Below are 26,820 nucleotides of genomic sequence, written 5' to 3' on the forward strand. Positions count from 1 at the left end.
GTGGAAAGGAAGCAAGATTGTGGCACTAACAGAGATCACCTGTGGTCAAATGAGCTGCAGCTCTTGGAGGCTTGTTCTGGAACCTGAATTTTCCAGACGTGTTTAGATACAGCAGACCCTGGTCGAAGCCAGCCTCAGCAGAAGGTCTCAGATGGAGCTGTGAGTTCCTGTCAGCACCTAAAATACTGTGATTCCAAGCCACAGGATAAATCTGCATCCCATGAATAAATTCTACCAATGATTTTTTTAAGGGGATAACAACATATAGAATCTCTTAAATGTTCTCACCATGACTTTGAAATATTCTTTTCTGTTCCCTTTCCAGCCCTGGTGTCGATGTATTACCACTGTCTACAATTACTTTGTGGTGACCAACTTCTTCTGGATGTTTGTGGAAGGCTGCTACTTACACACTGCTATAGTGATGACCTACTCCACAGATAAGCTGAGGAAATGGGTCTTCCTCTTCATAGGATGGTGTAAGTGCCTTTTGTGGTTAAAATGGTGCTCTGTGGTACCTGGCATTAAAGTGTTAAAGACAAGAGAGGCAAGAGTAAATATTACAAATCCCACGGAGGTGAAATCTGGATCTCTCAGTCTGAACAGACACTTCTAAGTGAGGAGCTGACTTGAAAAAAAGCCTAATTATCTGCCAGTCCAGCCCTACAGCTGTCATTTGGACTGCTGAGGGATTTGTTCCTAGAAAACAGCCTTTGGCAAAGAGTCACACGTCATCTTTGTACTGTCCTTGGGGCTACTCAGAGACTCAGCTGTGGTAAAGCTGCCTTTGGGATGCTGTGGTCACGTATGGCCTCTGAGGTCAAAAAGGGATGTGGAAAACTGGAGATTCTCCAGGTGAAAATGTGATCAGGGATCTGAAGGGCATGAGCTGTGATATGAGGCTGAAGGAGCTGAGTTTTAATCTGGCAAAGAGGAAGATGAGGAGGGATCTGTTTGGTACCAGGAGTGATTTGAAAGATAATTAAAAAGATGATGGAGCCAAATTCTTCTTGGTAGTAGCAGATGTTATAAGGAGGGACAAATCCATAAACTGCAGACTGGGAGGTTCCAGTTGGACATAAAGGAAACAGAAAATGTACCAGGAGATGGTGCAGCACTGGAATATGTGACTTACAAGCTGTGAAACCTCTGACCTTGGGGATATTGAAAATACTGCCAGGCTAAGCCCTGGCTGAGGTGGGTGAGTGTTGATAGTTCTGCTCAGAGCAGGAAATTGGAGCAAGCAGCTTCAGAGGTCCTTCCCAACCAGTATGTCCATGTTTTGAACTTGGCCAGGAGACGTTTGGCAGGACAGGCCCCGTGCAGGCAGCTTGTTCACGTGAAAGGAAATCTGAGGTCCAACTGAACCAGTGAATCTGGCAGTTCTTTTCTGTTGAAGGAAGAAAGGTGGGAAAAAGTCACCAATATTTTCTTTTGTGAAAGCAGAATGACATTTTGTTCAGAAGTGCCTCTCCCTCTCTGCAGAAGTAATTGGATTGCAGTTCTGAAGGCAGAAACAGCCTTTGAAACAAAATACGTCATTCAATCCAAAATCAAATGGGAGGAAAGAGGAGTTGTAGTCGAAAGAAAATGTTTATTTGGGGAGTTGATTCAATTTTTTCCCCAACAGTTTCCAATTCTCTCAGCAAACTGGAAAATCAGCTGCTTACACAGCTCTCACAGGTTGGTTTGATCCCTGGTGTTTTCCCTCCCTACCTCTGTCAGAACCCTCTGGGTCTCTCTTTACTAATGCAGGAGTGGTGTGAGCTACACATACCTTTCCACCCACCTTTTGGGTGCATTCTGGCTTTGCTCTGCCTCCCCATACACATTTTTTTACCAGTCTCATTCTCAAATCCCTGTTCTTCACTTCACAAGGAAAAGTAAAATAATTTCCTTCAGGAGAGAGGACGTGGCTCCATTTTCTCTGTCCATTCCTCACAAGAACATGGGAACATGAGTGCACCAGACCCTTTGAGACTGTGGTGAACAGAATGAAAGACAGCACAATCATTTGGAGGGCCACCCAGCCCCTTCAATCACTCGAGGAATCACCAGGGATGTTGGGGCAGGAGATCAGAGCACTCCTTGCTGAGGTTAAAGATGACCCCTCAGCAGCTCAGGCCCATCCCTTCTGTGTCGTGGTTCTCTTTCCATCTCTTTAAAGCCTCCATTTCCCACGAGAGATGCAGCAAATGCGAGGTTAAAAGGCTGTGTTAGAAACAAATCCACCTCTGCTCCTCCATGAGGCTTTAAGTCACGTTGCTCACACAGGGGTAGAAGCAGATACTCGTGAGAGTCACTGGATCTGGGCCCTGTCCATGCACTCACCTCAGCGATTTCAGAGGGACATGAACCTGGAGTTTGGAATGAGGGATGGAGCTGGCAAGGCTGGACTTGTTTGGGTTTTCCTGAGGTGAGGAGTTAAAGGGGGAATGGAGAGGGAAAACTCTCCCCTTCTAATTTTGACATCAGTCTAGTCCTTGCTTGAATGTGAGTCAAAAGGCCAGTTCCATTTACTCTTCCTCCCTTCCAGATTCCTCCTCCAGCAAATCCCCTTCAAACCAGCTGGTTTGGAAGGCCTAACACAAACGCTTCTTAGGGAGTGCAGTGATGTCTGTAAAGTTAAAAGTAGCTGGATCCTTCAGAAGGAGAAAAAAAACAAGAATTCTGATGCTGCAAGATATCAAACTATTCTTTCTCACAACCCTGTTTCATAGGGAACACTGAACTCAAAAAACTTGTTGAAAGTTTTGCAAATGTGCTTCATCCAAAGATCCCATTAAGTTTACAAGCTTTTTGGAGCCAGGGAAATAAAAACCTAAACACCCACTCCCAAGTACTGTCTTTTAAGATTTTGCTGTGTCAGCTGCAGGAAAATGATAAGGGACCAAAACTGCCTTTAAGTCAGCCAAAATTGTTCTGGTCACTTCTATGGAAATACAGGTATTCGTGTCTGTGTTTGTTAATATTTTTATTCCCTTCCCTTATTGGTATTGAAGTTTTGTCAAGATTATCTTTTTTTTTTTAAATTTTTGAACTAAAAATCTTAGCAGTTGTGATGTCTCAAGCAGACCAAGATAGGACCACTTGTATTTAGAGTCTCCCAGTTCATTAACTCAGACTCTCCTTGCACAAACCTGAATTTACTTTGGTACCATGGATACATCCATCCATCCATCCATCCATGATTAACTCCTGAGTTTTTTTGCTCCTGCAGGTATTCCCTGTCCAATCATCATTGCCTGGGCCATTGGCAAGCTGTATTATGAAAACGAACAGTAAGTGACGTTGTTGTTTGTGTTTGTGTGGCTCTCTAAACAAATTAGGACATGAATACACATCCAAACCATATCCCAGGGCACATATTCCTGCTTCCACTGGCTGTGCATTTCCTTCTTCCTCAGTGTGAGGAGCTCAGCCATGCCCATTCCCTGCCTGTCCTGCCTGGTTTCTTACACATGGGATTGGAGAGCTCTTGTTCTCTAAGAAAAATGTCCTTAAAGAGCTGCCAGGTCTGATCAGTTCCTCTGTCCCTAAGGACAGGTTCCCAGGGGGATTTCATCCACTAATTATTTAAACAGCTGCAAGCTCCTCTTCTAAAATCCAGGGTCCTGACGTTGCTCCTTGCCAGGGCTGTTGTCCATTTGTCCTGAGCACTGGGGGAATCATGTGCCGCTCCCAGGAGGTCAGACCCAGCCAACTGGGCATGGACAGCAAACGTGGATTTGCCTGCAGCTTCCAACACTGTTTGGGACAGCCCAAAATTCAGGAAAAAATGGGAAACTCCTCTTTCTCCATCTGAGTATCCATTTAAGTTGTTTGGGTTCAGGTTGTGTAGCTCATCGTAGTTTAAAAGCTCAAAATAGCACACAGAAAGAATGTTAAGGAAATGCTTCAACCAACTTCTTCACTTTTTAGTCTTTGTACTTCATAGAGATAATTTTTTGCACTGTGAGGCAACTATAATTGGTACTGTGGCAAATATCCTGTCTGGGGTTTACCAGTTCTTTAGCAAAATATGGCAACTCCAAGAAAAAAAAAGTACTGTCAAATCTCAATTTTAAAAAACCCACACAAACTATTAAGAATTATTGCAGTAATTTCATTGATGGGCATTTGTTAAGGGGAAGAACATTAGGGAGATCTAATGAACAATAGTGATAAAACCAGTGGTGGGTTTGGTTATATAAAGAGCTATTGGAGAAGCCTGTAGAATATTAAGTAGTGCTATTCAACAGAAATGTGTTCTATATATCTGAATCTTATCACAACTGTCTTCCTAAATTGTCCTCTTCAATATTCAGGGAGTGTTTGTTTATCCTTCCAGAGGTAAAAAAAAGAATAAAAAGTGGTTAAACGGCTCTTATTTCACACAGATGCACCAAATAATTGTCAGTGATTTTTCTCTTTTTGCTTTTAAAGAAATTATTTTATTACAGAAACAATGGTGTGTGCTGGATTTAAAGTAAGACTTCAGATGATTGGCAGAACAGTTTGCAATACCTCAGCTAAAGGTCCCAGTTAGAACAGTTAAGACTCTAAATATGAAATATTGCTAATCAAATGCAGACATTTATAGTGTCTCTGGCAAATAGCTGTCTCCTCTCGGCGTTACTCACCAGATTTCATCAGAAATATTTAGATTATAATGTAGCAGAGCTGGTTTACAGCCCATTGGGAGCAACACAGACCTAAAAATGCTGATTTTTGTTTTTTCTCCACCACCTACAAAAAGAACCTGGAGCACCAACTCCCCTGGAGAGTCCTATGTTGCAGAGTCTGCCTTTGGCCACAACGTTGTTTCCTCAGAGTGCGTGGAAGTAAATCCACATTAATTCTTCACTCAGCACAGCCTTGGTCTAATACTGGACTTCAGATAATAAATTTCATCATTTTGGTCTTCCAGCTAAGTAACATTTAAATTCCAGTTAGCAGCCTTTGCCCTGGAACCTCGTTTGTGCTCTACCAGCTCTGTTCCAAATTCTTTGCTGACTTTTTCTAGCCCACTAAGTTCTGCCACATGCCTCAGTCTGCTTCTTATTAGTCCCTCTGCTAGATCAGCCAGCTTCCCAGGAACTCTGTGCTTCTCTTAGTTCTCTGAGTTTCAGGCAATAAAAAATAGTTCTCCCAAAATACCCTTCAAAATCTTCTCTCAAATGTAGGTCTTGCGAGTTCTGGAGAATTTTGTTTCCTGCCCTGGCATATCTTGTAATTATTTTTTCTTCATATCTTTCCAGCTACATAAAAAAAAATAAAATTCAAAAACCCAGTTTCATTCATTTAAGGCTGCCCTGGGGATTCTTCTTGGATGATAACTTGGCTGGAGGAAGTACCTTATTCCAAGTCTTGCTCTCATGCCCAAATTTTGAAAGATGAGTTGCAAAATTATCAATTCACACTTATTTTCGCCAGGGCACCAGGGAATAGCAGACATCTTTCAGATTTCTGAAACATTCAAAGCTCCCTCATTCGTTTGGAACTCAAAGGATGTAGGAATTGAGCCAAGAAAAGGCAAATAATTGTCAGGTACTGAGCTGTGTTCCTGATTCCAGCTGCATACCTCAGCTCTCCTGTCCACTCAGAGCATCTTGCAATGGGCAACCAGCTCCTCCTGTTTCAGCAAACAACACATTTTGGAGGGAGGCTTTGAGGGCGTGGTGTGATCCATAAGGGTCCCATCTGAACCAGAGCTTTCCTAATCCCAGCTCATTTCCCCTGGACCTGTGAGGTCGTGTCTTACAGACTGCAACCTCTTGGAGGCAACACCTATTACATCTCGCTGCTTGTAAAAGTGCAAATCTGGCTCCATGGTCTCCTTAGCTCAGAATTCTCCTTGTTTCCATGTCTCCAGTGGCACTAAATTATCTGTTCCACAAAGCAAACATGGGGAAGGCATAACTTCTGCTGTATCGACTTGTTGTGTGGTATCCATGACAGGGAAGAAAACTCTCAGACCCTTGGACTCCAAAATCTACTTCCTGAGGGATCTGGAGCTCCAATGATCTAAGCCTTCAGGAATTATGAACGCAAATCTGTCTTTGCTTGGTGGAATCCTGGATCCAGACCCCGTGGCTGTATCTGTAATGCTAAATGAGTTGGGCCTGGATTAATTCCTGGGGCTCAGCTTCCAAATAGCATGGAATCATTCACACCCGTATTATTAAACCTTCTTGGCCTCCAAAATCAGGGGAGCTGCAGTTCGTGGACTATTGGGAATGTCCTCTGGCTGCTGATAGCTTCAGATATGTTCCCCAGGAATAGTTTTGGACTTGATTAGTTTTTGGCCTGGTCCAAAACTACCCCAAGGAAAACGGAACGGTGCGAGTTCAGACCTGAGCCCAGTCTCTCATTCATTTACCAGCATGACAGATTTATTATTCCCAGTGCAGAGGATGAAGCGAGTGTCAGTGTGGGTTGCTGTGAAATCACAGGGGTATTTTGTTGTATAACACAGCAGGGAGAAAACACTTGGAATTAGTGGAAGAGGAAGTCAAGCCAGCGCTCGGTCGCGTGCGACACCTCCAGGCTCTCTGCTGCTCTGAGGCCACTCAGTTTATCTGTGATTTCACTTCACCTGAGTCCATTTCCCTGTCCATTTTGGGTTGTGCCAGACAGTTTGGAAGGTGATGTTGGAGCAGAAATTTGGTACCATCAAAGGATGGCTCTGTTCTGCCTGCTGGCTTTGGTGGCCATGGAATCATTAAGGTTGGACAAGGCCTCTCAGCTCACGGAGCCCAACCACTCACCCAACTATGCCAGGTCCTCCACTAACCCATGGCCCCAAGTGCCACATCTACATGGTTTTTGAGCACTTCCAGGGATGGTCACTCGATGACTGGAGTCTCCAGTGGTCCCCAGATTCATTCAAAGCCAATGGGGTGACTCCTTATTCTTTCAGTATTTTATTTAGACAGCATTTCCATGCAACTTGAGATGTTTTAAGTTACAGCCCTTACTTTGTGCAATGTGTCTTCGGGCGCTGCAATGGATAACAGGGTTTTTTTTCTCTTACACAGAATATTTCTTTGATCCCTTTCTCAGACATCTCCTGCATCCTCCTTATAGCAGGTTCTCACATTTCTTGGAAGTATTTACGTAGGCAATAGCCAAAAACATAGAGGGAACATGAATGTTCTAATGGGAGGGGGAAATGGGGCTCAGATCTGTGTCCAACAGCAGGTGATTTGCAGCAGAAAACTCAATTACTTGCTGATAATTTATATATGATTAAACAATACAGTGAAAAAAGAAACGCCTCTCTATATCCAACATATTACAGTCTAAAATAAGTGAATTTACCTTTACAAATTGTTTTCTTACTTGTTTTGTTTTTTACAGGTGCTGGTTTGGAAAAGAGCCAGGGAAATATATTGACTACATATACCAAGGGCCAGTGATTCTTGTTCTCCTGGTAAGTGTTTATGTGGGTGGGAGGACACTGCCATCTCCCACTGAGAGGAGATTTGATCTATGATGCTCCACATCTGCTTTTATGGAAAATAAGATGCAAACAAGGCCAAACATCTTCAGGTGTTCTCTGAAGTGGCCACAGTAGATAACACTGCAAGAATTGAAATTAGTTGGTTTTGGCTGTTTCTTTGGTTTTGGGCCATTCTTTCCTCCTCCTGCTGCAGTGCTGTTTGCCTTTGTACAAGGTTTTGAGATGTGGGAAGGAAAAATGTTCAAAACCAGGAGGTGTAGTGCAATATCTGCTCACCCACTTGGGACTCTGGACAGCTACAGCAATTCTGTCACTCACATTATTTAGAAAAGTGTAATAATCATGGTCAGGAATTGCATCTTGCACAGTCATGTCCATTTTCTGCATCACCATCACTGCTGTGTGTTTGTTTCTAGATTTCCTTTTGTGAAGTTTCCTTCCCTGTGCTGCCCACAGTTACCAGGCTGTTTATCTGTTTACCCAACAGTCCGTCTCCTGTGCCAACCAAGAGTAGGCAGAGGGAGAAGGAAGCTCATTCATAACCCATTTCGAGCCTTCAGCTGAAGCACACTGGTGCTTTCCCAGAAAAAATCCAAAACTGGCTGTGGATGGAAAGCATTAGTTAGCTATTAGTAAGGACAAAGCTGAAAAAAATTATTCTTCTCCTCCAGGCAGATGAACCAACAGAGAATTCCCCAGGCTCAGTGGGTTCCCCTCTTTTAGGGAGCCGAGGTTTGCTGTTCCTTTTGTCACTCCAGCCCCCATGGGGAAGGTGCAGATGCTCCAGAACAGGCACCACTGGCAGCTTTCTCAAGGCTAAGGAGCCTCATGTTCTCACCTTGTCAGTGCCTGTTCATGGGATTCAGTGTGACTAAAGTTCCTGTGTTGCCCAGGAACACAGCTTGCCCAGCAGCTGATGTGAGTGTGTGCCCTGAGAGCAGGAGAGTTCATTTCTGTGTTAACTGTTAAGGTACAGCAAAAAAATCACCTGAAAAGAGGAAAAGACCCCCATAATAGTAGTATATTTTTGTGTAAAAATTCTTTTCTTTATGTTCTAAGAAGAGGAATAGCAACGGGTGTGATACACACAATATAATTTGTGTTGCTGAGGGAGCCGTCACAAAACCAGAAACAACCTCACAGTAAATTGACCTGACTGATACAGAGACTCCCTCACAAATAAATCCTATTTAGACAACACAAGGTGGGAGATTTGTGATACTCGGAGCACTTGGATTTCACATCATTGGCTGGAAATCTGTGGCTGTGAATTTACCATAAGCCTTTAGTCCACAGGACCTATAAAATCCTTGGGTAGCATCTCTGACAGATACCATAGTAATGAAAATAGCTTTTTCTCCCCAGAACAGCACTTGAAATATTTAAAGACCACAAAGAGCCACAGAAGATGGAGGTGTAGTTGGGGGCTGCCTCTTTCTATCCAGGTCTCTGCCTCTTACTTGGGGCAGCCTTGAGACCCCTCTAAACTGGGCCAGTGACTGAAGAGCCCAGACCTGAGACTGGGAGTTGAACCTTCCTACCTTGGCCTGCCTGCACGTGAGCTCTGATTAAAACACTAATGAGGTAACAGCAGTAATTGCACTGTGCAGTGGAAAGCAGCTGATAACATTTAGAGAAGTGACATAAGGGTGAGCTCTTCCTCCCCTCACTTTAGGGTTATTCCCCTCAGAAAGCACTGCTGGGGGAGGAAAATACCTCTCTGCAAACAATCTAAACAGAAAATCTGAAAGTTCCTGTTACAGCACACTCCTGATTCCTAAAATCTGCTCCCCCACTTAGTTTTTTTAATTTGCACTGTCATTTCACCTTTGGAGTGTTTCTAATTAAAACACACAACTCCACGGTGTCTTAAAGCCACTTGACTTGCTCGTGTTTTGTTCCTTATGTGAATAAATTCAAACTGCATGTGATGACTGAAGCATCACTTGCTGTTATTGGAGTCACTGACCCTTTCAAGGGTGCTGTGAAAAGTGCTGGGCTAAGAGCCCTGCCATTTGACATCTGCCGTGCACTCAGGGCAGCACAGCCAAGCTCAGATGTGATTATGTCTCTCCCTTAGCACAGATGGGGACAAAGTGCCACCTTCCTCTCCTCTCTAGTGAGCAGTGGTCACCACAAGTGGAAAACACAGAGATTTCAAAAATAGGACGACTCTGTGACCTCTTTCAGTCACAGCTCATGAGTGGGGTTTGAACTAAGGAGGAATTGAAGTGGAGCTGTGTTTTGTGAAAGAATGTACAGGACAGGACAAAGTCCTGATGGGACAGGGAGGAATGGCTTTGAGATGATGGAGGGTAGATTAAGATGGGATATTAGGAAGGAAAAAATTCTTCTCTGTGAGGGTAGTGAGGCCCTGGCACAGGTTGCCCAGAGAGCTGTGGATCCCTGGAAGTGTCCAAGGCCAGGTTGGACAGGGCTTGGAGCAACCTGGTCCAGTGGAAGGTGTCCCTGCACCTGGCAGGGGGGTGGAACTGCATGATCTTTTAGGTCCCTTCCAACCCAAACCATTCTGTGACAATTCTGTGAGACAGCTATCCCAGGACTCGGCTGAAAAAATAAAGTTACAGGAATGTTACAAGAAGAAATTAATGTTATTTCCGAAAGGGCACTAACACTAAAAGCTGAAAGTCTAAATACTCCATGAAATTACAGTTCCTGTACCCCTGGGAACACTCAGCCTGGGGTGGTTAAAATTGGGTTCACTCACCTGAGTGAAGAGCCAAGAGCTCAGTGTCCAGCTCAGGTGAGCTTTGGCTACCTCTTGGACACATCTTTGTGTATTCCAGGAGCATCATTACACCAACCAGTGGCAGTATGATTAGAGTACTAAACATTTTTAGAGGGATAAAAAATTGCTTCTAAAGATGCAATTCTGTTTAAATATTACTTTTTAAGGATTTTTTTTCTGTCCAAAATTACTTCCACTGGTTTCGATTTCTCATTTTCTTACATTGAGCTGCTGCAGCACAGGACGGTGTAACACAAGGAGCCGGCCATGCTGAAGCTTTAAGCCTCACTGGGAAGTAAAGATTGGCCTAAAAAAGGCCTTTGATTATGGCAGCAGCCCTCAAGTCCATCTTTAGATCACAATATTGTGTTGTATGTCAGGGACAAAAACTTTGAACGATGCAGTTGAGTTGTTTGATTGATTTTCTACTTGTCTGAAGAAGGAGCTTGGAGATTGACTTGGGCTGAAAACAGGGAAACAATTGCAGAGACAATTCCAGAAAAGAATGAAATGGAATATAAGTGCTGATTCTGTATATTGGGCAAGAAACCTGTATTTTTAATGACAAAAAATCTAAGGGAGAAAATGTAGGTTATCATCCTTTTTTTTGTTTCATTCCTGAATGGATTTTGGCTTGAGCACATCCCTCAAGAGATATAATAATTTAGCACATTGGATGCTTTGAAATTTAATTTCTGGTAGCACAAGGAAAACACACTCTATTAGGTATTTTCTCTTCAAATTAATGCATTGGGGTTTTTTAATTCTGATCTGTTTCCTCAGAGTCACGGAACCGAGTTTTAATCACACACCCCTCTCTGAAGCTAAACAAGGGGCAAAGGGTTCGAAAAAAACAACAGGGAAGTGAATTTCATCCTGATTTTATTAAAGAAAATACATTTATTGTGTTCAATTTTAAATGTAAACTTGCCAAAGAATTGGTGAACCACAAAAACACAGCAGGGTCAGAGGACAGACCTCAAGAGAAGAAGCACCAGAGGCAGTTACCTGAGGCTGCTTTTTCCCTCAGTAACTTCTGCTGTGAATTGACCCCAGCTATGAACCGCTCTGCAATATTTCTCAGAGCTAAGATTGTATAAATCTGTAATTTTTCAAATAAGCAGATCAATGTTTTTCCCCCCAAACCTTTCATTCAGCTTTAATAGATTTTTTTCCCCCTCTTGTGCTTGAGAACTGAACAGTTTTGCAGCCTCTGCGTTTTTATGTGTCTGTTTGAAAATAATTCACCACAACCAATTAGCTGCTGGAGTGAGTGGGTGTATGAGGTGGGGGAGGATCTGGAGTTCACTTCTGCCTCTGCCTTCATCAGCTGTTTAATTTCGAATAAGCTATATTGCTGCTCAAAGCTCAGCTTCCCCAGCTATAAAGCAACTTGAATGATTATTTTAAAATTATCTTCCTTTGCTTTGAGATTCCTGGAAGACAAGTAGAGGAGTTAAGTGTCCTTATTGCAGTGTGGAATTGTGCTCAGGAGAGAAAACCACAGATACCCAAAAGGTCTTTATGATGTGCTGGTCATTAAAGATGTCGCATTTTTGTGGTGGCAAGATCAAATCAATCAAGGTGTGACCACACAAATGGATTTTTACAGCAGCACCCTGTTACCTGGTTTATTTTCTTTTACTTTCTCAGTAATTCCAGACATTTTTTTGTTTCCTTTCTTCCACTGGCAACTGAGATGAGGCTTTCAGGGAGCCAGTGAGTGTAATTGCAGCATTTCTTTTGTGAATGAACACTCCCGGAGCTCATAACTCTCTGTGTAAAGCTGAGATTGTTTGTCTCCCCCGTGGTGTTACCTTTACATCATGTGATTTCCTGTGCCACATTATTGCCTGATCACTCAGTCCCTGGACAGCTCTTTGCAATCAGTCTTGATTTTTGCTGTTCTGAGCAGTTTGATGCCACTAAAAACCGGTCAGCCTGTTCTTCAATCCCTTTTACAGATCACTGAGATCTGTGTGAAACAGCACAGATCTGCTGGTAGCCTCTTTGCATTGAGAAATCAGAATAATATATGTGTATATATACACATATACATATGTATTCCTACCCTTTTTTCCTCATATGCATAGTGCTCTTCCCTCCAAACCCCCAACAGCCAAATTTCTGTGGGAACCTTTGGAGTTTGGAATTTGAGCTCCTTTCAAAGGATTGTCCACTGGATCCTCCTTGTCCTCATATTGACTCTTTCAGAGGACTCCACTAACCACGTCATTCTTCCCCTTCACACCTTGTTTCTCTTCTCTACAAAGAATCTGCCCAGCCCAGCTTCAGGTTATGGGATATGCCAGTATCTCAACGTAGCAGCCACTGGCTGATGCTCTGGAAGGCCATGACAGAAAGTAATTTTCAGTTAAAAAGCTGAGTTTATTCAGTTTTTCAAAAACCAAGGCTGTGGAAAGACAGGGTTTTTAAGTGTGTCACATCAGAGGGTGGAGGTGCTTAAGCTTATTAACAAAATCAGCTGATTTATTGACAGAAAGGAAGCTTTCATAAATGAGAGTTATCCTTCCATTATCCCAGGTTGCTCCAAGCCCCATCCAGCCTGGCCTTGGACACTTCCAGGGATCCAGGGGCAGCCACAGCTTCTCTGGGCACCCTGTGCCAGGGCCTGCCCACCCTCACAGGGAAGAATTTCTTCCTAATACCCAATCTAAACCTACTCTATTCCAGTTTGAAGCCATTTCCCTCTTGTCCTGTCACTGTCTTCACTTCTTGCTCCATTTAAAACACCACAGTCCACATTGCTGAAGTTCCTTTCTTCTGATCTTCCAAAGAAACAAAAGTTTGCTCACTTGCCGTTTTATGTATAGCAGCATCTCACCTGGGTATGTGGCTATAAGCATTTCATTTATGGGGGTTTTTTTGTTGAAAAGCATTCCCTGGTCCTGTGCAAGCATCCTCCTTGCTGATGCAATTGCTTCTCTGAATATTTTCTTCGTTTCTGCTGACTCTCTTCATGCTTCTGCTTCCACTTCTGCATTGTTGTGTTCAGAGACTGAGATTTTATTATTATTATTTGTATTTTTTTTCCTTTCCCCTTCTCCTTCCTAACTGAATGGCTCATGTTTTTCCTCAAACACTGATTAAATTAGTTTTCCTATTGATTTTTTTAAATTTTCTTTTTGCTCTAAAGATGAGCAGTTCCTCCACTGCTGCAGGTTTGCAGTTCATGACCTGTTGACATCCCCGAGTTCTTCTTGCAAGACTTCTATCACAACTTTTGCTGGTTTGCACGCAGGCTGTGCTGGCTGCACAGAGCACAAAGATAATGTGCTGGTTTGATTACAGTCCATCCAGAATTTATCTCAAATTTTTCCACCATTGCTGTTACTGACTTCCTGCTGTTTACATTCTGTAGTTGTGGAGTCAATAGGTGCCCAGCAAGGTGTCCAATACCACGTACATTCTACAGATTTTCTGAAATTTCTACTTCTGTTTGTGAAATAGTCATTCTTCTTAATCCCATCTCGTTATTTTTGATTGTATGTGAAAGTATTTTCCAGCCCTTTGCCCAAAGGACTCATTGTGGTGCCTGTGACCTTTGAAAAGGAAACTTTTGTGATAAAAGGCCCCGTCTGAGGATCAGATCAGGCCAGCATGGTAGAACAATTAAAACAAAGCATTAATTAACTGGCAGAGTGCTCATCTGAGGTCAGGATGGCAGCATCCAGAGCTCCCACTAAAATGACTTCTCTGATCCCAGTTTGGGTTACTTAACCCTGAGGTGATTTTACCACTTTGCATAAAAATACAAATTCTAAATAGAACAATTTTTACCGTTCCTGGGAGTGAAGAGGAACAAACATTCTGGGAAGCACAGGAGCACAAGCTTTCTGTGAGGCATGAAATAAAAGCTTAGCAGAAAATGAGCAAAATAAAAGCCAGTTGTCCATTGAATTCCTAAAAGAGAAAGAGCAGAGCTTAATGACCTCCCTTTTAAACTCCTGGGCTTGGGGAAAACTGCAGAGAAGCCTTCAGAGTCAGCATTGCCTCTTTTGTGCACTTTGGCTATTTCATCTTGCTAAGGGAGATAAATTTCCTCTCAAATGGAGTTTGGTTTTTATGAGAGAAAAATTTTATCACCAAAATCATTTACTGAAAAGTTTCTTTTGGTTCAGAAGAGTTTCTGGGCTCGTGTGTTCAGGTTATAATAGAACGGTGCCAAAACAGATGGCTCAAATACTTTTTGGATCACTGGCTTGTAACTCCATTTTGGGGGTCTGAATTTTCATCCCCATTTAGAAATGAAAAGACTAAACTTCTGGCAAGATAGGAGAACTTTTTCTCTCCCATCTGTAGTTGGAGAGCATCTTACTCCAGCAATAAGGACACTCTTAGCATGGAATAAATAAAGGAAAAGAAGAAATAATTTTATTCTGTCTTCAAGACTTTGCCTTTGGATTCATTTCATCCACCAGTAAATGTCAAGGTAAAATTCCTTAATTATGTTTTCCATTAGGAAGCAGAAAACAGGGATAAACAGAAATGAATGAAAATCTAAAATGAGCCTAAAGAGAAATAAAAAGGATGCACTGCCTGTCATCATTACCTCTCTTAAATGACCTTTCCTCGGTCTCCATTTATGGACCTGATGTGTGGGTTTTGATAGAGCTGCCCAGCTCTGAGGAATTAATCTGTTGATATAGAGCTCCAGTAATGACAAAGAAGTCCTTGACAAATAATTGTGTACTTTGCTCAATGCAGCCCTGAGGCTCTTTTCTAGGAAAACTCACTTTGCAGTGCAGTGAGATCCTTCTTCTTTTGAAACACTGTGATCTGTCTGAGGAACAAACACCAGAGGCTTCTCCTCTGCCTCTAAGTCAGGCTCAGTCTGGTAGCCACTAGAACTGTGTGGATTCTCTCCAGCTGAGAAAACAGCTCCATTTTCATCTCCAAGCCTTCAGCTCTTGCAGGCTGTGTGCAGCTGCCTGTTCCCTGCTTGATTCCCAGATCGTGTCCTCTCTCCTGAGCAAACTCCCCCCATCAGCCCCACGAGCTGTGGTCTCAGGCCCAGCAAGGACAAGCAGACATTAAAACCCCATCTGATTATGCACTGAAAATTGATCTTCAGATCAGACTTCTCTAAAAGGTCCTACTGAGCCAAGTGTCTTTCTGAAATGGAGTGAGTTTTGGGTTTTTTTGATCATTAAAAGTGAACACATTGAAATGTGCTTCTAGAAGGCAAAACCAAAAATAAGTACTTTGCTGTGCCCACATTTTCATCTTTTCCCTTGGAATTTTTTTCTTCCTAAGATGTGCATTTTAGGGGTGACCCTATCTGAGTCTCAAAGATCTCTCAGAGAAACCTTAACAGAGACAAAATGTTGGTGCCTCAAAATATTTTTAAGCTTCCACAGACTGAAATGTCACAGAACCTCAGTAGATACAGCCACGTTCATTCCAGTGAAGATCACATGGGATATCTTGGGCAACCTGAAGATCAGTGGAAGATTTGTGTGGGCAGCTGGTTCAAATCCAAGCCCTATTAGTCCAAAAACACTAATTTAAAGTATGTCAAATGAACCACTGTTGAAAAGTTCCCATTTCTTTCCACTGAATATACATAGATCCTGGGATAGCCAACTGCTTAATCTAACAAGAAATGATGCCAATCCAACTCAGTCTTATGCTCTTGCTCTTCTTATCCTCACTCTGGGATGGAATTGATTTATAGTCAATGCCAAGTCACTTGGCTTTTCTCTCTTAGCTACTAAATCTAGAATGGGGAAGAATTAGTTATTCCTTTTCCTGGAGAAACTGTGGGATGAAGCCAGCAGCAGGAGCTGTGTGTGTAACAGGGCTGCACTCATGTCCTGTCCTGCTACAGCACAGCTGGGCAGAGAAACTTATGAAAAGGTGCAAAACCAAGCCTTGAAGGAGCTTCACACATTATTCAGAGATTCTAAAGCCAGAAGGAGCTGTGAATTATTTTTGTAATCTCCCTTTATGCACTTGAAAGGCCACAGGATTCTCCTGACTTGATGGTCCTCTGCATCCAAGCCATCGCCTCTTGGACATAGACATGAGACCCTTTATTCCAGCACCTTCCATCCAACTCAGGATAGCCTCCTGCCACCTGTCCCATTTCCCAACGCTTTAAAAAAAAACCCAATTCTCTGGTTTTCAGGGAAAGGCAGACTTGTAAAAGAAGACTGCAACATTAATGGAAGAAGCAGGGTGACACTCGCTCCGAAGTTCAGACTGAGATTACTCAGGAGGAGGATTCAGTTTGAGTGGCCAATGTCACTGTTCCCTTCTCCTAGAAAATAGAATTAGAAATAATGTCCTGGCAGGGTTTTCTCAGACACCTGGGCAGTTTGTTAAAAGTCAGCACTGATGTATCTGCCTTCCTGTTGCTGAGGTCTCTTACCAGCTTTGTGTCACGTGTGCCAGTGCCGCCCACAGGCTTCAGCTGTGCAGGGGTGCCTCAGGTCCTGCTCTGCTCTGGGCTTGGGCAGCTGAACTGGGAGAATTAAAAACAGACTTTCATAGAATGAGAGTGTTTCTGGCGAAATAACTCCCAGAATTTTCAGCTAGCAATTCTTCTGGACTGATGAATCACGCTTCTGCAATTGAATTTCAGAAAAGGCCAGAATCCCTAATTTTCTGATGCAGGCTGTGGCAATTTGAATTTCCAGTTCAGATGGCAGGATGCTGTCACATCGAAGCAGGACTCGTGAAACTTGAAATGCCTTCTTCAGCCCAGTTCATCACATTAACGCCATGTGATCTGTCCTACTGATATTTGGAATTTGCTCTTACCTAGGGGTCTGTAATTCAGTCTGGCACTTTCTGATTGCAAAGTTGGCACGTTTTGGATTGGTGCCTTTTTTGCACCCTTGGTAGAAATAACCCAAACATGGCCCTGAGCTGATGGAGAACCTCAAGATTTGGCAGCAGAATATCAGAGGTGGGAGTTTTCTTTCTGTGGGTGAAGGTCACCTCCATTTACCTGCCCCTGAGCAGAGGCTGCCTGAGTATTTCTCTTTCTGTGACTGAAGAACAGTGCAATCACCAGTGTGAGGAGTTTAAGATTCAACTCAAACCACTGATACGGAGCTGGTTTTGTCTCTGGTAAATGAAGCATGAACCAGTTGACTTGAAGCTCTTAATATGACAAAAACAATGCCAACAAGAACAAACACACAAGCTGCACTGTTTTATTTACTTCTTGTACTCCCTAGGGCCCTGCTCTGCAAAGAAAATAATTTCCAAAAATGCCGTATTAACTCCTAGAGCAGCGTTTTTGTATCTCGTGTAATAAGTGTTTGCTCAATTCCCAGTGCTGCCAGTCTCCCAGTGTCTGCTCAGGTGCTTTATTGCTCCATTTGTTCTAAACCATGTTCCAGGAGCCACAGGGAATGCTCTGATGGATGCCAAGATATGTAAACATTGAAATACACCCACAGCACGGGGCAAAAAAAGCGTATTTTGAGAACACCTTTAAATTGTCAGCTCTGCTACGGTGTTTGTAAATATTCAAATGTCAATGACAGAATTGTTCAATTCATGGGCTGAAAAATGCCAGGAGCCCTGAGACCCTGGAACTGTGTGTGAGGTGAAGATTTTCTCACAAGCTGTGCTGGGACCTCAGCAGTTGTGTAGTTCTGACAGCTTTGGGGCACACCCATGTCTTGTAAGCTGCCCTGCTTTATGCTCTGAAAGCAACTCAAAACCTGCTCCTAAGAGCCAAATCCTTCTCCTGATCACAGTCTACAAATCAATCTTCTCTTCAGTTTTTTGTTTAATTTCCTGTTTATGCTATGCAAGAAACTCGCTGGCAGATGCTACAACAACAGTAATTAGAGCAAATCTCAACTCTCAGTGGTGAGGCTGCAGCCCAAATAATAATTACCCAGCTCAGCAGATTGAAAAGGTGAGTGGTAAATCCATCAGTCTCACCTTGAGTTCGTCATTGCACCCAGAAAAGGGGAAAAGGAAGTAAAAATAAGCTCCTTTCTAGGGCCAGTAATGATGCCCTCCATTTTCACTGCTGTTTTGGAAACGATAAGAGCTGTTGGATGTTTGCTGCATAATCTGGTATTTCTAGTAAACTTCTGAGTCTGTTGCAATCAATGGTAAAGCCAAAAGGCTGTTTTCAGTCAGATTGAAACTGTAAAATGTGCCTTTTAGGGTGTATCACATCCTTTAAGCCCTTATTTGGCTGACTGGTTGTATTTTTTTCCTCTCCCTTTTTTTTCCAGATAAATTTTGTATTTCTATTTAACATAGTTAGGATTTTAATGACAAAGCTGAGAGCTTCAACCACTTCAGAAACAATACAGTACAGGTAAGTCCGCTGTGATTCCTGCTGCTCTGGTGCTAACAAAGCACTGCCTTGATTGTCCTGTTCTTGTCCCATCTTTCTCTTTCCAGGTGCCACTGTTGATGGAGCTCACAAATTAGGCCCACAGTATTTATCTGTGCAGGCTCTCCATAAAAGCTTGTCTGCATTTTTTCTGTCCACTCCATTTCACTTTGGGCCTGCACGTGCCCCAGCACACACATGAAATCCCTCCCCTTTCCATGAAATCTGAAGGATTTGATCTCATGTGAGGACAAATTTATCCATTTCTATATGTACACAAGTATATATGTAATAAGTGCAGCCTCCAGCTCTGGGATCCCCAGCACAGGAAGGATGTGGAGCTGCTGGGGCCCATCCAGAGGAGGCACCAGGGTGATCAGAGGGATGGAGCAGCTCTGCTGGGAGGAAAGGATGGGAGAGTTGGGACTGCTCAGCCTGGAAAGGGCTTTGGGGTGACCTAATTGTGACCTGAAGGGAGCCTGCAAGAAAGATGGGGAGAGACTGTTTAAAAGAGCCTGGAGTGACAGGACAAAGGGAGATGGCTTCAAACTGACAGAGAGTAGGTTTGGATGGATATTAGGAAGAAATTTTTCCCTGTGAGGGTGGGCAGGCCCTGGCACAGGGTGCCCAGAGAAGCTGTGGCTGCCCCGTCCCTGGAAGTGTCCAAGGCCAGGTTGGATGGGGCTTGGAGCAAGCTGGGATAATGGAAGGTGTCCCTGCCCATGGCAGGGGGTGACACTGGATGATCTTTAACCTTCCAACCCAAACCATTCTGGGATTCTGTGATTAATGTGTGCATACAGGTATTTAATGCTCTATTTAAAGTCTAGGGGATGGGAATGAAGGGTGATTGTGTCCCTTCCCTTCAGCTGATGCCAGAATTAGAGTAACCACTCATTGGGTTGCATCACAGAACTGATCCTCAGCTAATCAGTACCTTTATTTGGGGGGTAGATCAGTTCTCATACCCAGCAGAACCCCACAAGCACTGGGATGGCAGAAAGGAAAAGTCAGGAATGTTTAGCCCAGGACAGCAGAGGGAAGGTGGCCTGGCCCCTTCAGGCACCAGTGTGGGCTGAGATCAGCATTAGCAGTCCAAAAGCAAATTTTCAGACACCAGGAGATGCTGGGTGCTCTTCTCTTACCATTTGCAGTATCTTGCAAGATATTTGGAGGACTTGGGGACGGACAGGTCCTGGCAGTGGGAAATAGCACAGGTTTTGTGGAGTGAGATCTGTTGCTCTGACTCATTTCTGGATGAAATCTCAGCGTATCATGCTAAATTGAAACTTGATGTTCTCAAATCAGGCTGCTCTTGACTTTGGAGGCAGTTTTGCTGCAGTAATGGGCTTTGTTGTTTTGCCTGATTCCTGCCTTTTACTCGTGTTGGGGTTTTGGGAAAAAGTGAAGTTAGCGCAATGGTCTGATGTTCCGACCCTTCTCTGCACATTTCCTGAGAAATGAAGGGAAAAATAGCCCTTTTTCATGTTCAAACCTCTTGCCATAAAACTAAAACTGGCCTGAAAAAGCCCTGATTCAAACCTCAGTACATTTTTATCCCTTCTGCAGCTTGCAGGGGAGCATTAGAGATATTTGAGGGAATCAATCTACAGCAACTGCCGTTGTTCTTGAACAGATGACAGTGGTCTTGTCCTTGCAGGCTCTGGGAGGGAATTGTCTTTTCCACAGCCTAAATGGAAACCTTTAGAATTCAGCAAAGCCTGGGGCAAGCCTTGGTGCTCTACAGCAGAGCAGTGCAGTCTTTTGGTAAGCAGGTATTAAATCCTGTGGCAGCTGGTTCATTAAGGCTGTCACTTTATCCTGGTGGTGGTTTTGTGCTCCCCTGCCTGTCTTCATCTACCCACTAGGCATTATGCAGAGATTTACACAGGCTTAGCCAGACTGCAGCCTTTGTGTTTGCACAGTGTCTAGCACAATGAGATGCTGCTGTTGGTGACACCCCAAGATGCTGTTAGACACCAGTAATAAGGATTAGCCCCTAATAATTCTGTTAATAATCACTGATGCTTCCCTGTGCACCACCTGCTTTGTGATTTGTGGTTTCTAAGACAGCCCTGAGCAGTTGAGTTGCGTGTGCAGGTGTTGGAGGGAGAGAGAGAAAAGTGTTTACACTCCAGACAAAATCCAGTGATGGGCACAGAGCAGATCTCAGCTGAGCTGTGCACTGATCACATCTCCCTGAGGTGTGAGAAATCACTCACCAAACCTGCAGAGAATCCCAAGGCTTCAGCCTAATGCAAGCCCCGCTGATAGGAGGGAAAGGGAAAGGTGAAAGGGTGAAAGGGAGGGACATAAATAAGGTTCCCATTCGTGCTCTGGACTTCAGAGTGTGGGGGGAAACAGCAGGATTCAAAGGCTTCCCCAGGACACCTTTCCCCAAATAAATGGACAGGCACTGGGCAGTCAGGGGAGGCTCTCACTCTTTCCATGCTCCTCCTTTCCACTCTCAACTCAGTTGTTCTTCCCTGTGATCACTTGTTTTCTGTTCCCTGCCCACAGGAAGGCAGTCAAGGCCACGCTGGTTCTCCTGCCTCTGCTTGGCATCACCTACATGCTTTTCTTTGTCAACCCTGGCGAGGATGACATTTCCCAGATCGTTTTCATCTATTTCAATTCCTTCCTTCAGTCTTTTCAGGTAAGAGACCAAGTTTACAGCTGGTATCAGCTGCTGCTGAAAGGATCCTCGGTGCTTTTCAGCCAGGGAACTTCAGGCAGTGAAGTGTGTGATATAAATATTAGTTGCAAATAGCTCAGCCTAGTTCACATGTGCACAATAGATAGACAAGTGTGTCATGTGGAGTGGAAAATCCTCTCAGGTGTGGGCTGGAGGGATTCATCTCCCTTAACTCAGCACTGTGTTCAGCTCCTCACATAAAATCAATGGAGAGAGAGAAGATGTTTCATTCCACCGGCCTGAGAGAGGTGAGGGATCCCCCTCCCGAGGTGCCTCTCTCTTCCCAGAGCACACAGTGGGCTGAGACTCGGACTCCATGTTGCTAAACCAAAGGGAAACAGCTCCTACCTGTTGGAATTGCTGGTTTGTGCAGCTTATAAGAGCGTCCAGACAAAGGTTGATGTGCTGTTCTCTGTCGGCTGCAGAGGACAATTTGTAATCAATATTAGATGCTATGTAATGTGGTGATTTCTTAGAGATGATAGGGATGTATTTCTGTTTTCTCTGATTCAGGAGAAAAACCCAATTGTGAGTGTAAGTTTAGAACCAGTTGCTTAAAAAGAAAGTTGAGGCAAAGACTCCCACAGGAAGACAACAAAACATTAACCAGCTGCTTCCAGAGAAAATTTTAATATTTTGCCTTCAAAGATCCACCTTTCAAAGGTGGATGGATCACTGAAGAAATTTTTGGTAGAACTCAGGAATTTAACTGGGAGGACAGGGACAATGTTCCAGACACACTTGAGCTGTGTTGCCCAGCCTGTTCTGGCGCATTCCCTGAGCCATCAGCCCCATCTCCCCTCTCCCCTGAATTTAACTGGAGTTCTTCCAGGATGGAAAAGGCAATGGAATGTGAGCAACTGCCCCACCTCCCTGAATCTGACACAAACCCAAAAGTGACTGAAGGCCCTGAAGGATCTTTAGCCACTCCCTTGTGTCCTACAGCTTTACCTCTTGAACTAGCATGGGAATTGGTTTGACACTGATGTTTTACCTCCTGTGTGCAGGAACAAGTGCTCTGGTACCCAGGATATCAGTACAAACCTACATCTGGCAGGCCAAATCTACAGTAGTTGGGTTGCAGTTTTTGCTGGTGGAATGTTTATCTTAGAAACACAGAGCATCCCAACAGAAATCCCAGCTAAACATCCAAAATGAAGAATGTCCCTTCTAACCTGTGAAGGAAGGAGCCTAAGCCTTTACCAGGGAAGAAACCCACGCTTTTCATTCCCTAAAACTGATTGTATTTTTTATCTGCTGATGCTCAGTGTCTCAAAAAAATGCTGCATTGCTCATTAGTTCTATGAAGATGTGTGTAAGAAAGCAAGCACAGGGAGTCTCTCCTTAATGGTGACAATAATTCCAGCCCTAAAAACAAGATGGGCAGAATTCCACTCACAGGAATTCCAACCTTTGTGGTCTTTACAGGGCTTTAGTCACAGCATATTCCACAGAGCCATTGAGCTCAGGTGAATTTAAGCAATCTGATGATGCACTGGCCCACATAAAACCATCTAAAGCCATTTAACACCCCCTGTGAGTGCCTGGGACGTCCCCCCAGAGCTGTCAGCTATGACACAGCTCCTCTGAGGGGTCTCAGGGACTGGATGCTGTAGAGATGTTTGTTGTAGCCCAGCAGCAGGGGCAATCCCCTCTATCAGTGGAAGTGTTAAAATGTTTTCCTAATAATTGACTGCTTTCTCTTCTTTCCAGGGTTTCTTTGTGTCAGTATTTTACTGCTTCTTGAATGGTGAGGTAAGTAATTAATCCTTGGGAGGTGGAACTTGTTTGAGTGCCTGATTACAGAGACCTGAGATGTTTTTATAGGGGGTCACAGTCCCATCAGTCTCTTGTAGAAGGCTCTTAATGTGTCCCTGAATTCCCCAGCCCTCTTTGCTGGTGTCCTGTGTCCTCAAAACTTTATCAAATTCAGGCTATTACCTGTGAGGTCAGGGCAGAGGGAAAGAAGTTTTGTCAGATTATAAAATTTCTGTTCTTCATCTTAAGACTTCTTTGAAGTCTCTCATTAATTAAAAATACGATTTCTGGGCATAGCTAATTACTGCTGAGCTGGACTCTTGTTAAGGATATGCTGCAGGTGACCCATTTTTGTCTTGCCATGCTGGGCTGAGTGAGTTTGTCCATGCAAGTCACAATCTCTGAGTGATCAGTGCCTGTTGTATTCAGAAAAGAGGGTTGAAAACAGATTTAATCAGGATTAATTTCAGGTACTGCTACTCAAGCAAGAAATGTTTCGCTGATATCCCTCAGTGTTTGACTCCCACCCCACTGTGTGAGAGATTTGTATCTTTCCCCTGCTTACATTGCCAGTGTCTCATCTACCTGCATTAAAGTGTGTCATCTTTGTCCAGCTAAAATTTTAGTCTCTGCAGAAATTCATTCCATATTTCATTATTCCTGCAGTGTTGGCACAAATTTTGTTTGTGCTGCTTCTTAATTTCACTGTGGGCTATGAGAAGGAATGGGCATGGCTTCAAAGCAGCCACATTTTAATTTTTTAAAAGTATTTCATTTTCTTTTTAAAATTTTATTTTTAAAGCTTTATTTTGTTTTTATTGTATTTATTTTGTTCTGTTTTACATTAGTAACTTCCCCTCTTCCTCATTAATTCTGAGGTGATGTTAACAAGAAGCAGCTCAGCTTTCTCACGTTAAGCATGTGCCACTTTTATATCCTGGCAGCAGAGCGTTCTCAGTTCTCCTTCCAGCTTCCCTTCCATAAATTCTCACTGTTCCATTTGCCTCTTAAAAAATAGGGAGTTTAAATCTTCCTCCAAAATACAGGTGCCTGTAGAACTACATTTACCTCAGGCTGTGTCAGGGGGAGGTTTGGGTTGGATTTAGGAAAAGGTTCTTCCCCCAGAGGGTGCTGAACAGGCTCCCTGGTGAATGGTCATATTCCCAAGGCTGCCAGAGCTCCAGGGGCACTGGGATAATGCTCCCAGGGATGCACAGGGTGGGATTGTTGGGGTCTCCCATTCAGGATTTGGACTGGATGATTCTTGTGGGTGCCTTCCAGCTCAGGATGTTCTGTGATTTCTGCTTGTCATATTCACCAGGTCTACACTGTTAACGCAAGAGAATCTTCCTGCAGACAGCAGGCTTTTTTAATGGGCGGTGGTGTTGGGGTTTTTGTGGTTTGGGGTTTTTTGTTCACTGGTGTCCCAGTAACCATCACGATTTGGAACCCAGGCCATGTGATTTCATAGCCAGTCAGGATTTTCCGTCACCCCACTTCCATTTTGTGGCACTTAGACTTGGAGCTGTTAGCTGTTCACAGCAGGTTTTCATTCCTTTGGCTGTTCTGGCATTCTTTCAGCTCTTTTTACTGGGAGAAATATCCAAATATCCCCTTCCCTACAGCAGTCTGAAGTTGTCTGTCCACAGCCATGAGCCAATTTCCCACCTCCTGTAACTTTGATGAGTTCAGACATAATCAATCCTGTCAAAAGAGGATCATTCACCTCATGCACTTCTGGGCCTTGATAAAAATGCCCTGGGAAATCTGGAGTGATTCCAAAACTGATTTTCCAGCTGTATTGTGCTGCTGTCATGGTGGGAATGGGCATTTCTGAGGGAGTCAGTCCAAGGTTGAGACACCCAGCTTGGGATGTTGATTCATTTCCCTAAACTCAGATATCTGGTGCTGCTGGAGAGGCTGCAGCATATCTGAGGCATCCACATGGCTCTTACCAGCTGATACAGGATCTGGAGAAGATTCACATCCGAGTGGGAAGTGGGAAAACCAAGTGGGATGCAATGGGGCTTCTCCAATGGCTCCATGTCAGTCATTCAAGCCAGTCAATACAACTTTTTGCTTTTTAAGCTTTGCATCAGCTTAGTCTACAATAGGCACCTCATCTGCTCACCTGAGCAGCTCCAGGCTTTGCTGGCAGTCTGGGCTGCCTCTCCACTGCATGCCCAGACACTCTGCTGGCATGTGGACACCCACAAAAGCTGAGCTTGGGAGGAAAACCTTCCCTGTAGCCTTTTTTTAACATCTAATGTGCAACTTCCACTTGACCAACTAAACCATGGCAGCTCTCTGGCTACTTCTTTGAGGTAAAACATAAGTCCAAAACCGTCAAATATTACAGTATTGTCTACTTCAAAACTGTGAAAAAAACTTTGGGCTCGTCTTAATGTACTGTGAAAATGTTTTTTTGAAATATCATAAAGCTTTTAAAGGATAAAATTTCCTGCTCTGTTCCAGCCTCAGCTTTGCACCGAGGAAAGTAGCAAATGCAGTGAGTTTTCAGAGCTTTCTGCGTGTGTAATCACATTGTCCAGAAAACAAATTTGCATCTTACAGTAAACTATTATAAAAGCTGAGCTGCTCCCAGCCAGGCATCCCTACTAGAAGTGGTGATGAAGGCAATGCCACTCAATCCCCATGAGGTGCCAGATTTTACTCTAAAAGAGGAAAATAACCTGTGAGGAGCAGCCTTTCAGTAGCCATGGAATCACTGAAGCCCTGTTCTTATCTCTTCAGCGAGCCTGATGTTCCTGTCTCGGTGACAGCTGAGCTGCTAACTTGCTGTCTCAGAAGCTTTGAAATACTTCAGGTTTTCCAGTTACAGCAGAGTTGGGTTCTTTAAATGCATGTGATGGTCTTTATCAGGTTACTCATCCCCCACATTGCCAGGCTCGCTCTGAATGATGACACAAGCAAAAAGCCTGGAAAATCCATTTATTTAAAGCTTTCGTAATGCTGTGATCTCAGCTGCATCTCTCCCATCCCATATTTGATACACATCCCACTGGGTACTCACAAACTGCCAGTAACTGTCTGTAGCAGAGCTCAGAAATTATGGATTGCTCTCAAAAAAACCCCAAAATATCCTTCATAAGATCTTCAGTGAGTGCTTCATGTCCGGGAGACTCGTCCCTTCCCAGTTTATGTATTTCCTTTTGCTTTTGGACTCAAAGCTGCTGTATTTAGTGGAAGACAGAGGAAACACCACTGTGGGTCCCTCAGATGTGAAGGAATGGCTGTGGAGATGTTCTACTCCTTAGGTAACCACATTGAAAATCGCCCATAACCTGATTTGGGTTTTTTGCTGAGGCTCAGTGTGTGATTTTACTGAGTTTTCTCATCAGGAGGTATTTTTGAGAAAGAAGGAGACTTAACAGGAAGTAAAGGAATGGAGGTGATGTTTTCAGCAGCTACCAAGGGACCCGTGCAAAATTCCTTCCCTGTCAGGGCTGGAATTGGATGCAGCCTTTGCACAGTTGTGCTGGATTTTAATGTTCTCAGAATAAGGAGAGGCCACACTTAACCCCAGTCCCTTCTGAGGAAAGGAAATTGTGCAATGAATTTAGTGCCTGTATTTTAAAGTGCTCATAGAGATTTTGCAGTGAGATTTAGTAAATGTTGAGACTACTTCTCAGTCTGATGTGAAAATCACTTGGTTTGGGTACAGGGCAAGCATTAATGGCAGTTACTGGAATCTGAGCAAATGGCAGAATTATTACTTGAGACTGCATTTTGGTAGAGTCACAGGAAATAGAACCGTGTGTCCTGACAAACCTGCATGAACTGAAAATAAAGTGGAAAATTCTGCTGGCTCTGGTAGCTTT

General features: G+C 43.6%; 1 protein-coding gene across 3 annotated transcripts in view; it reads left to right on the plus strand.

Annotated features, from left to right (window-relative positions):
• CRHR2 (corticotropin releasing hormone receptor 2) overlaps window positions 1-26,820 on the plus strand; it is a 143,553-nt gene that overhangs the window by 101,930 nt on the left and 14,803 nt on the right. For all 3 annotated transcript variants that reach the window (XM_032095660.1, XM_032095822.1, XM_032095741.1), the window contains 6 exons: window positions 326-479; window positions 3,221-3,281; window positions 7,342-7,414; window positions 18,422-18,507; window positions 21,046-21,181; window positions 22,934-22,975. In XM_032095660.1, coding sequence (XP_031951551.1) covers window positions 326-479; window positions 3,221-3,281; window positions 7,342-7,414; window positions 18,422-18,507; window positions 21,046-21,181; window positions 22,934-22,975 — 552 coding nt within the window. The remainder of the gene's footprint in view (window positions 1-325; window positions 480-3,220; window positions 3,282-7,341; window positions 7,415-18,421; window positions 18,508-21,045; window positions 21,182-22,933; window positions 22,976-26,820) is intronic.

Source organism: Corvus moneduloides, chromosome 1 (genome assembly GCF_009650955.1).
Source record: "Corvus moneduloides isolate bCorMon1 chromosome 1, bCorMon1.pri, whole genome shotgun sequence".
NCBI classification, from domain to species: domain Eukaryota; kingdom Metazoa; phylum Chordata; class Aves; order Passeriformes; family Corvidae; genus Corvus; species Corvus moneduloides.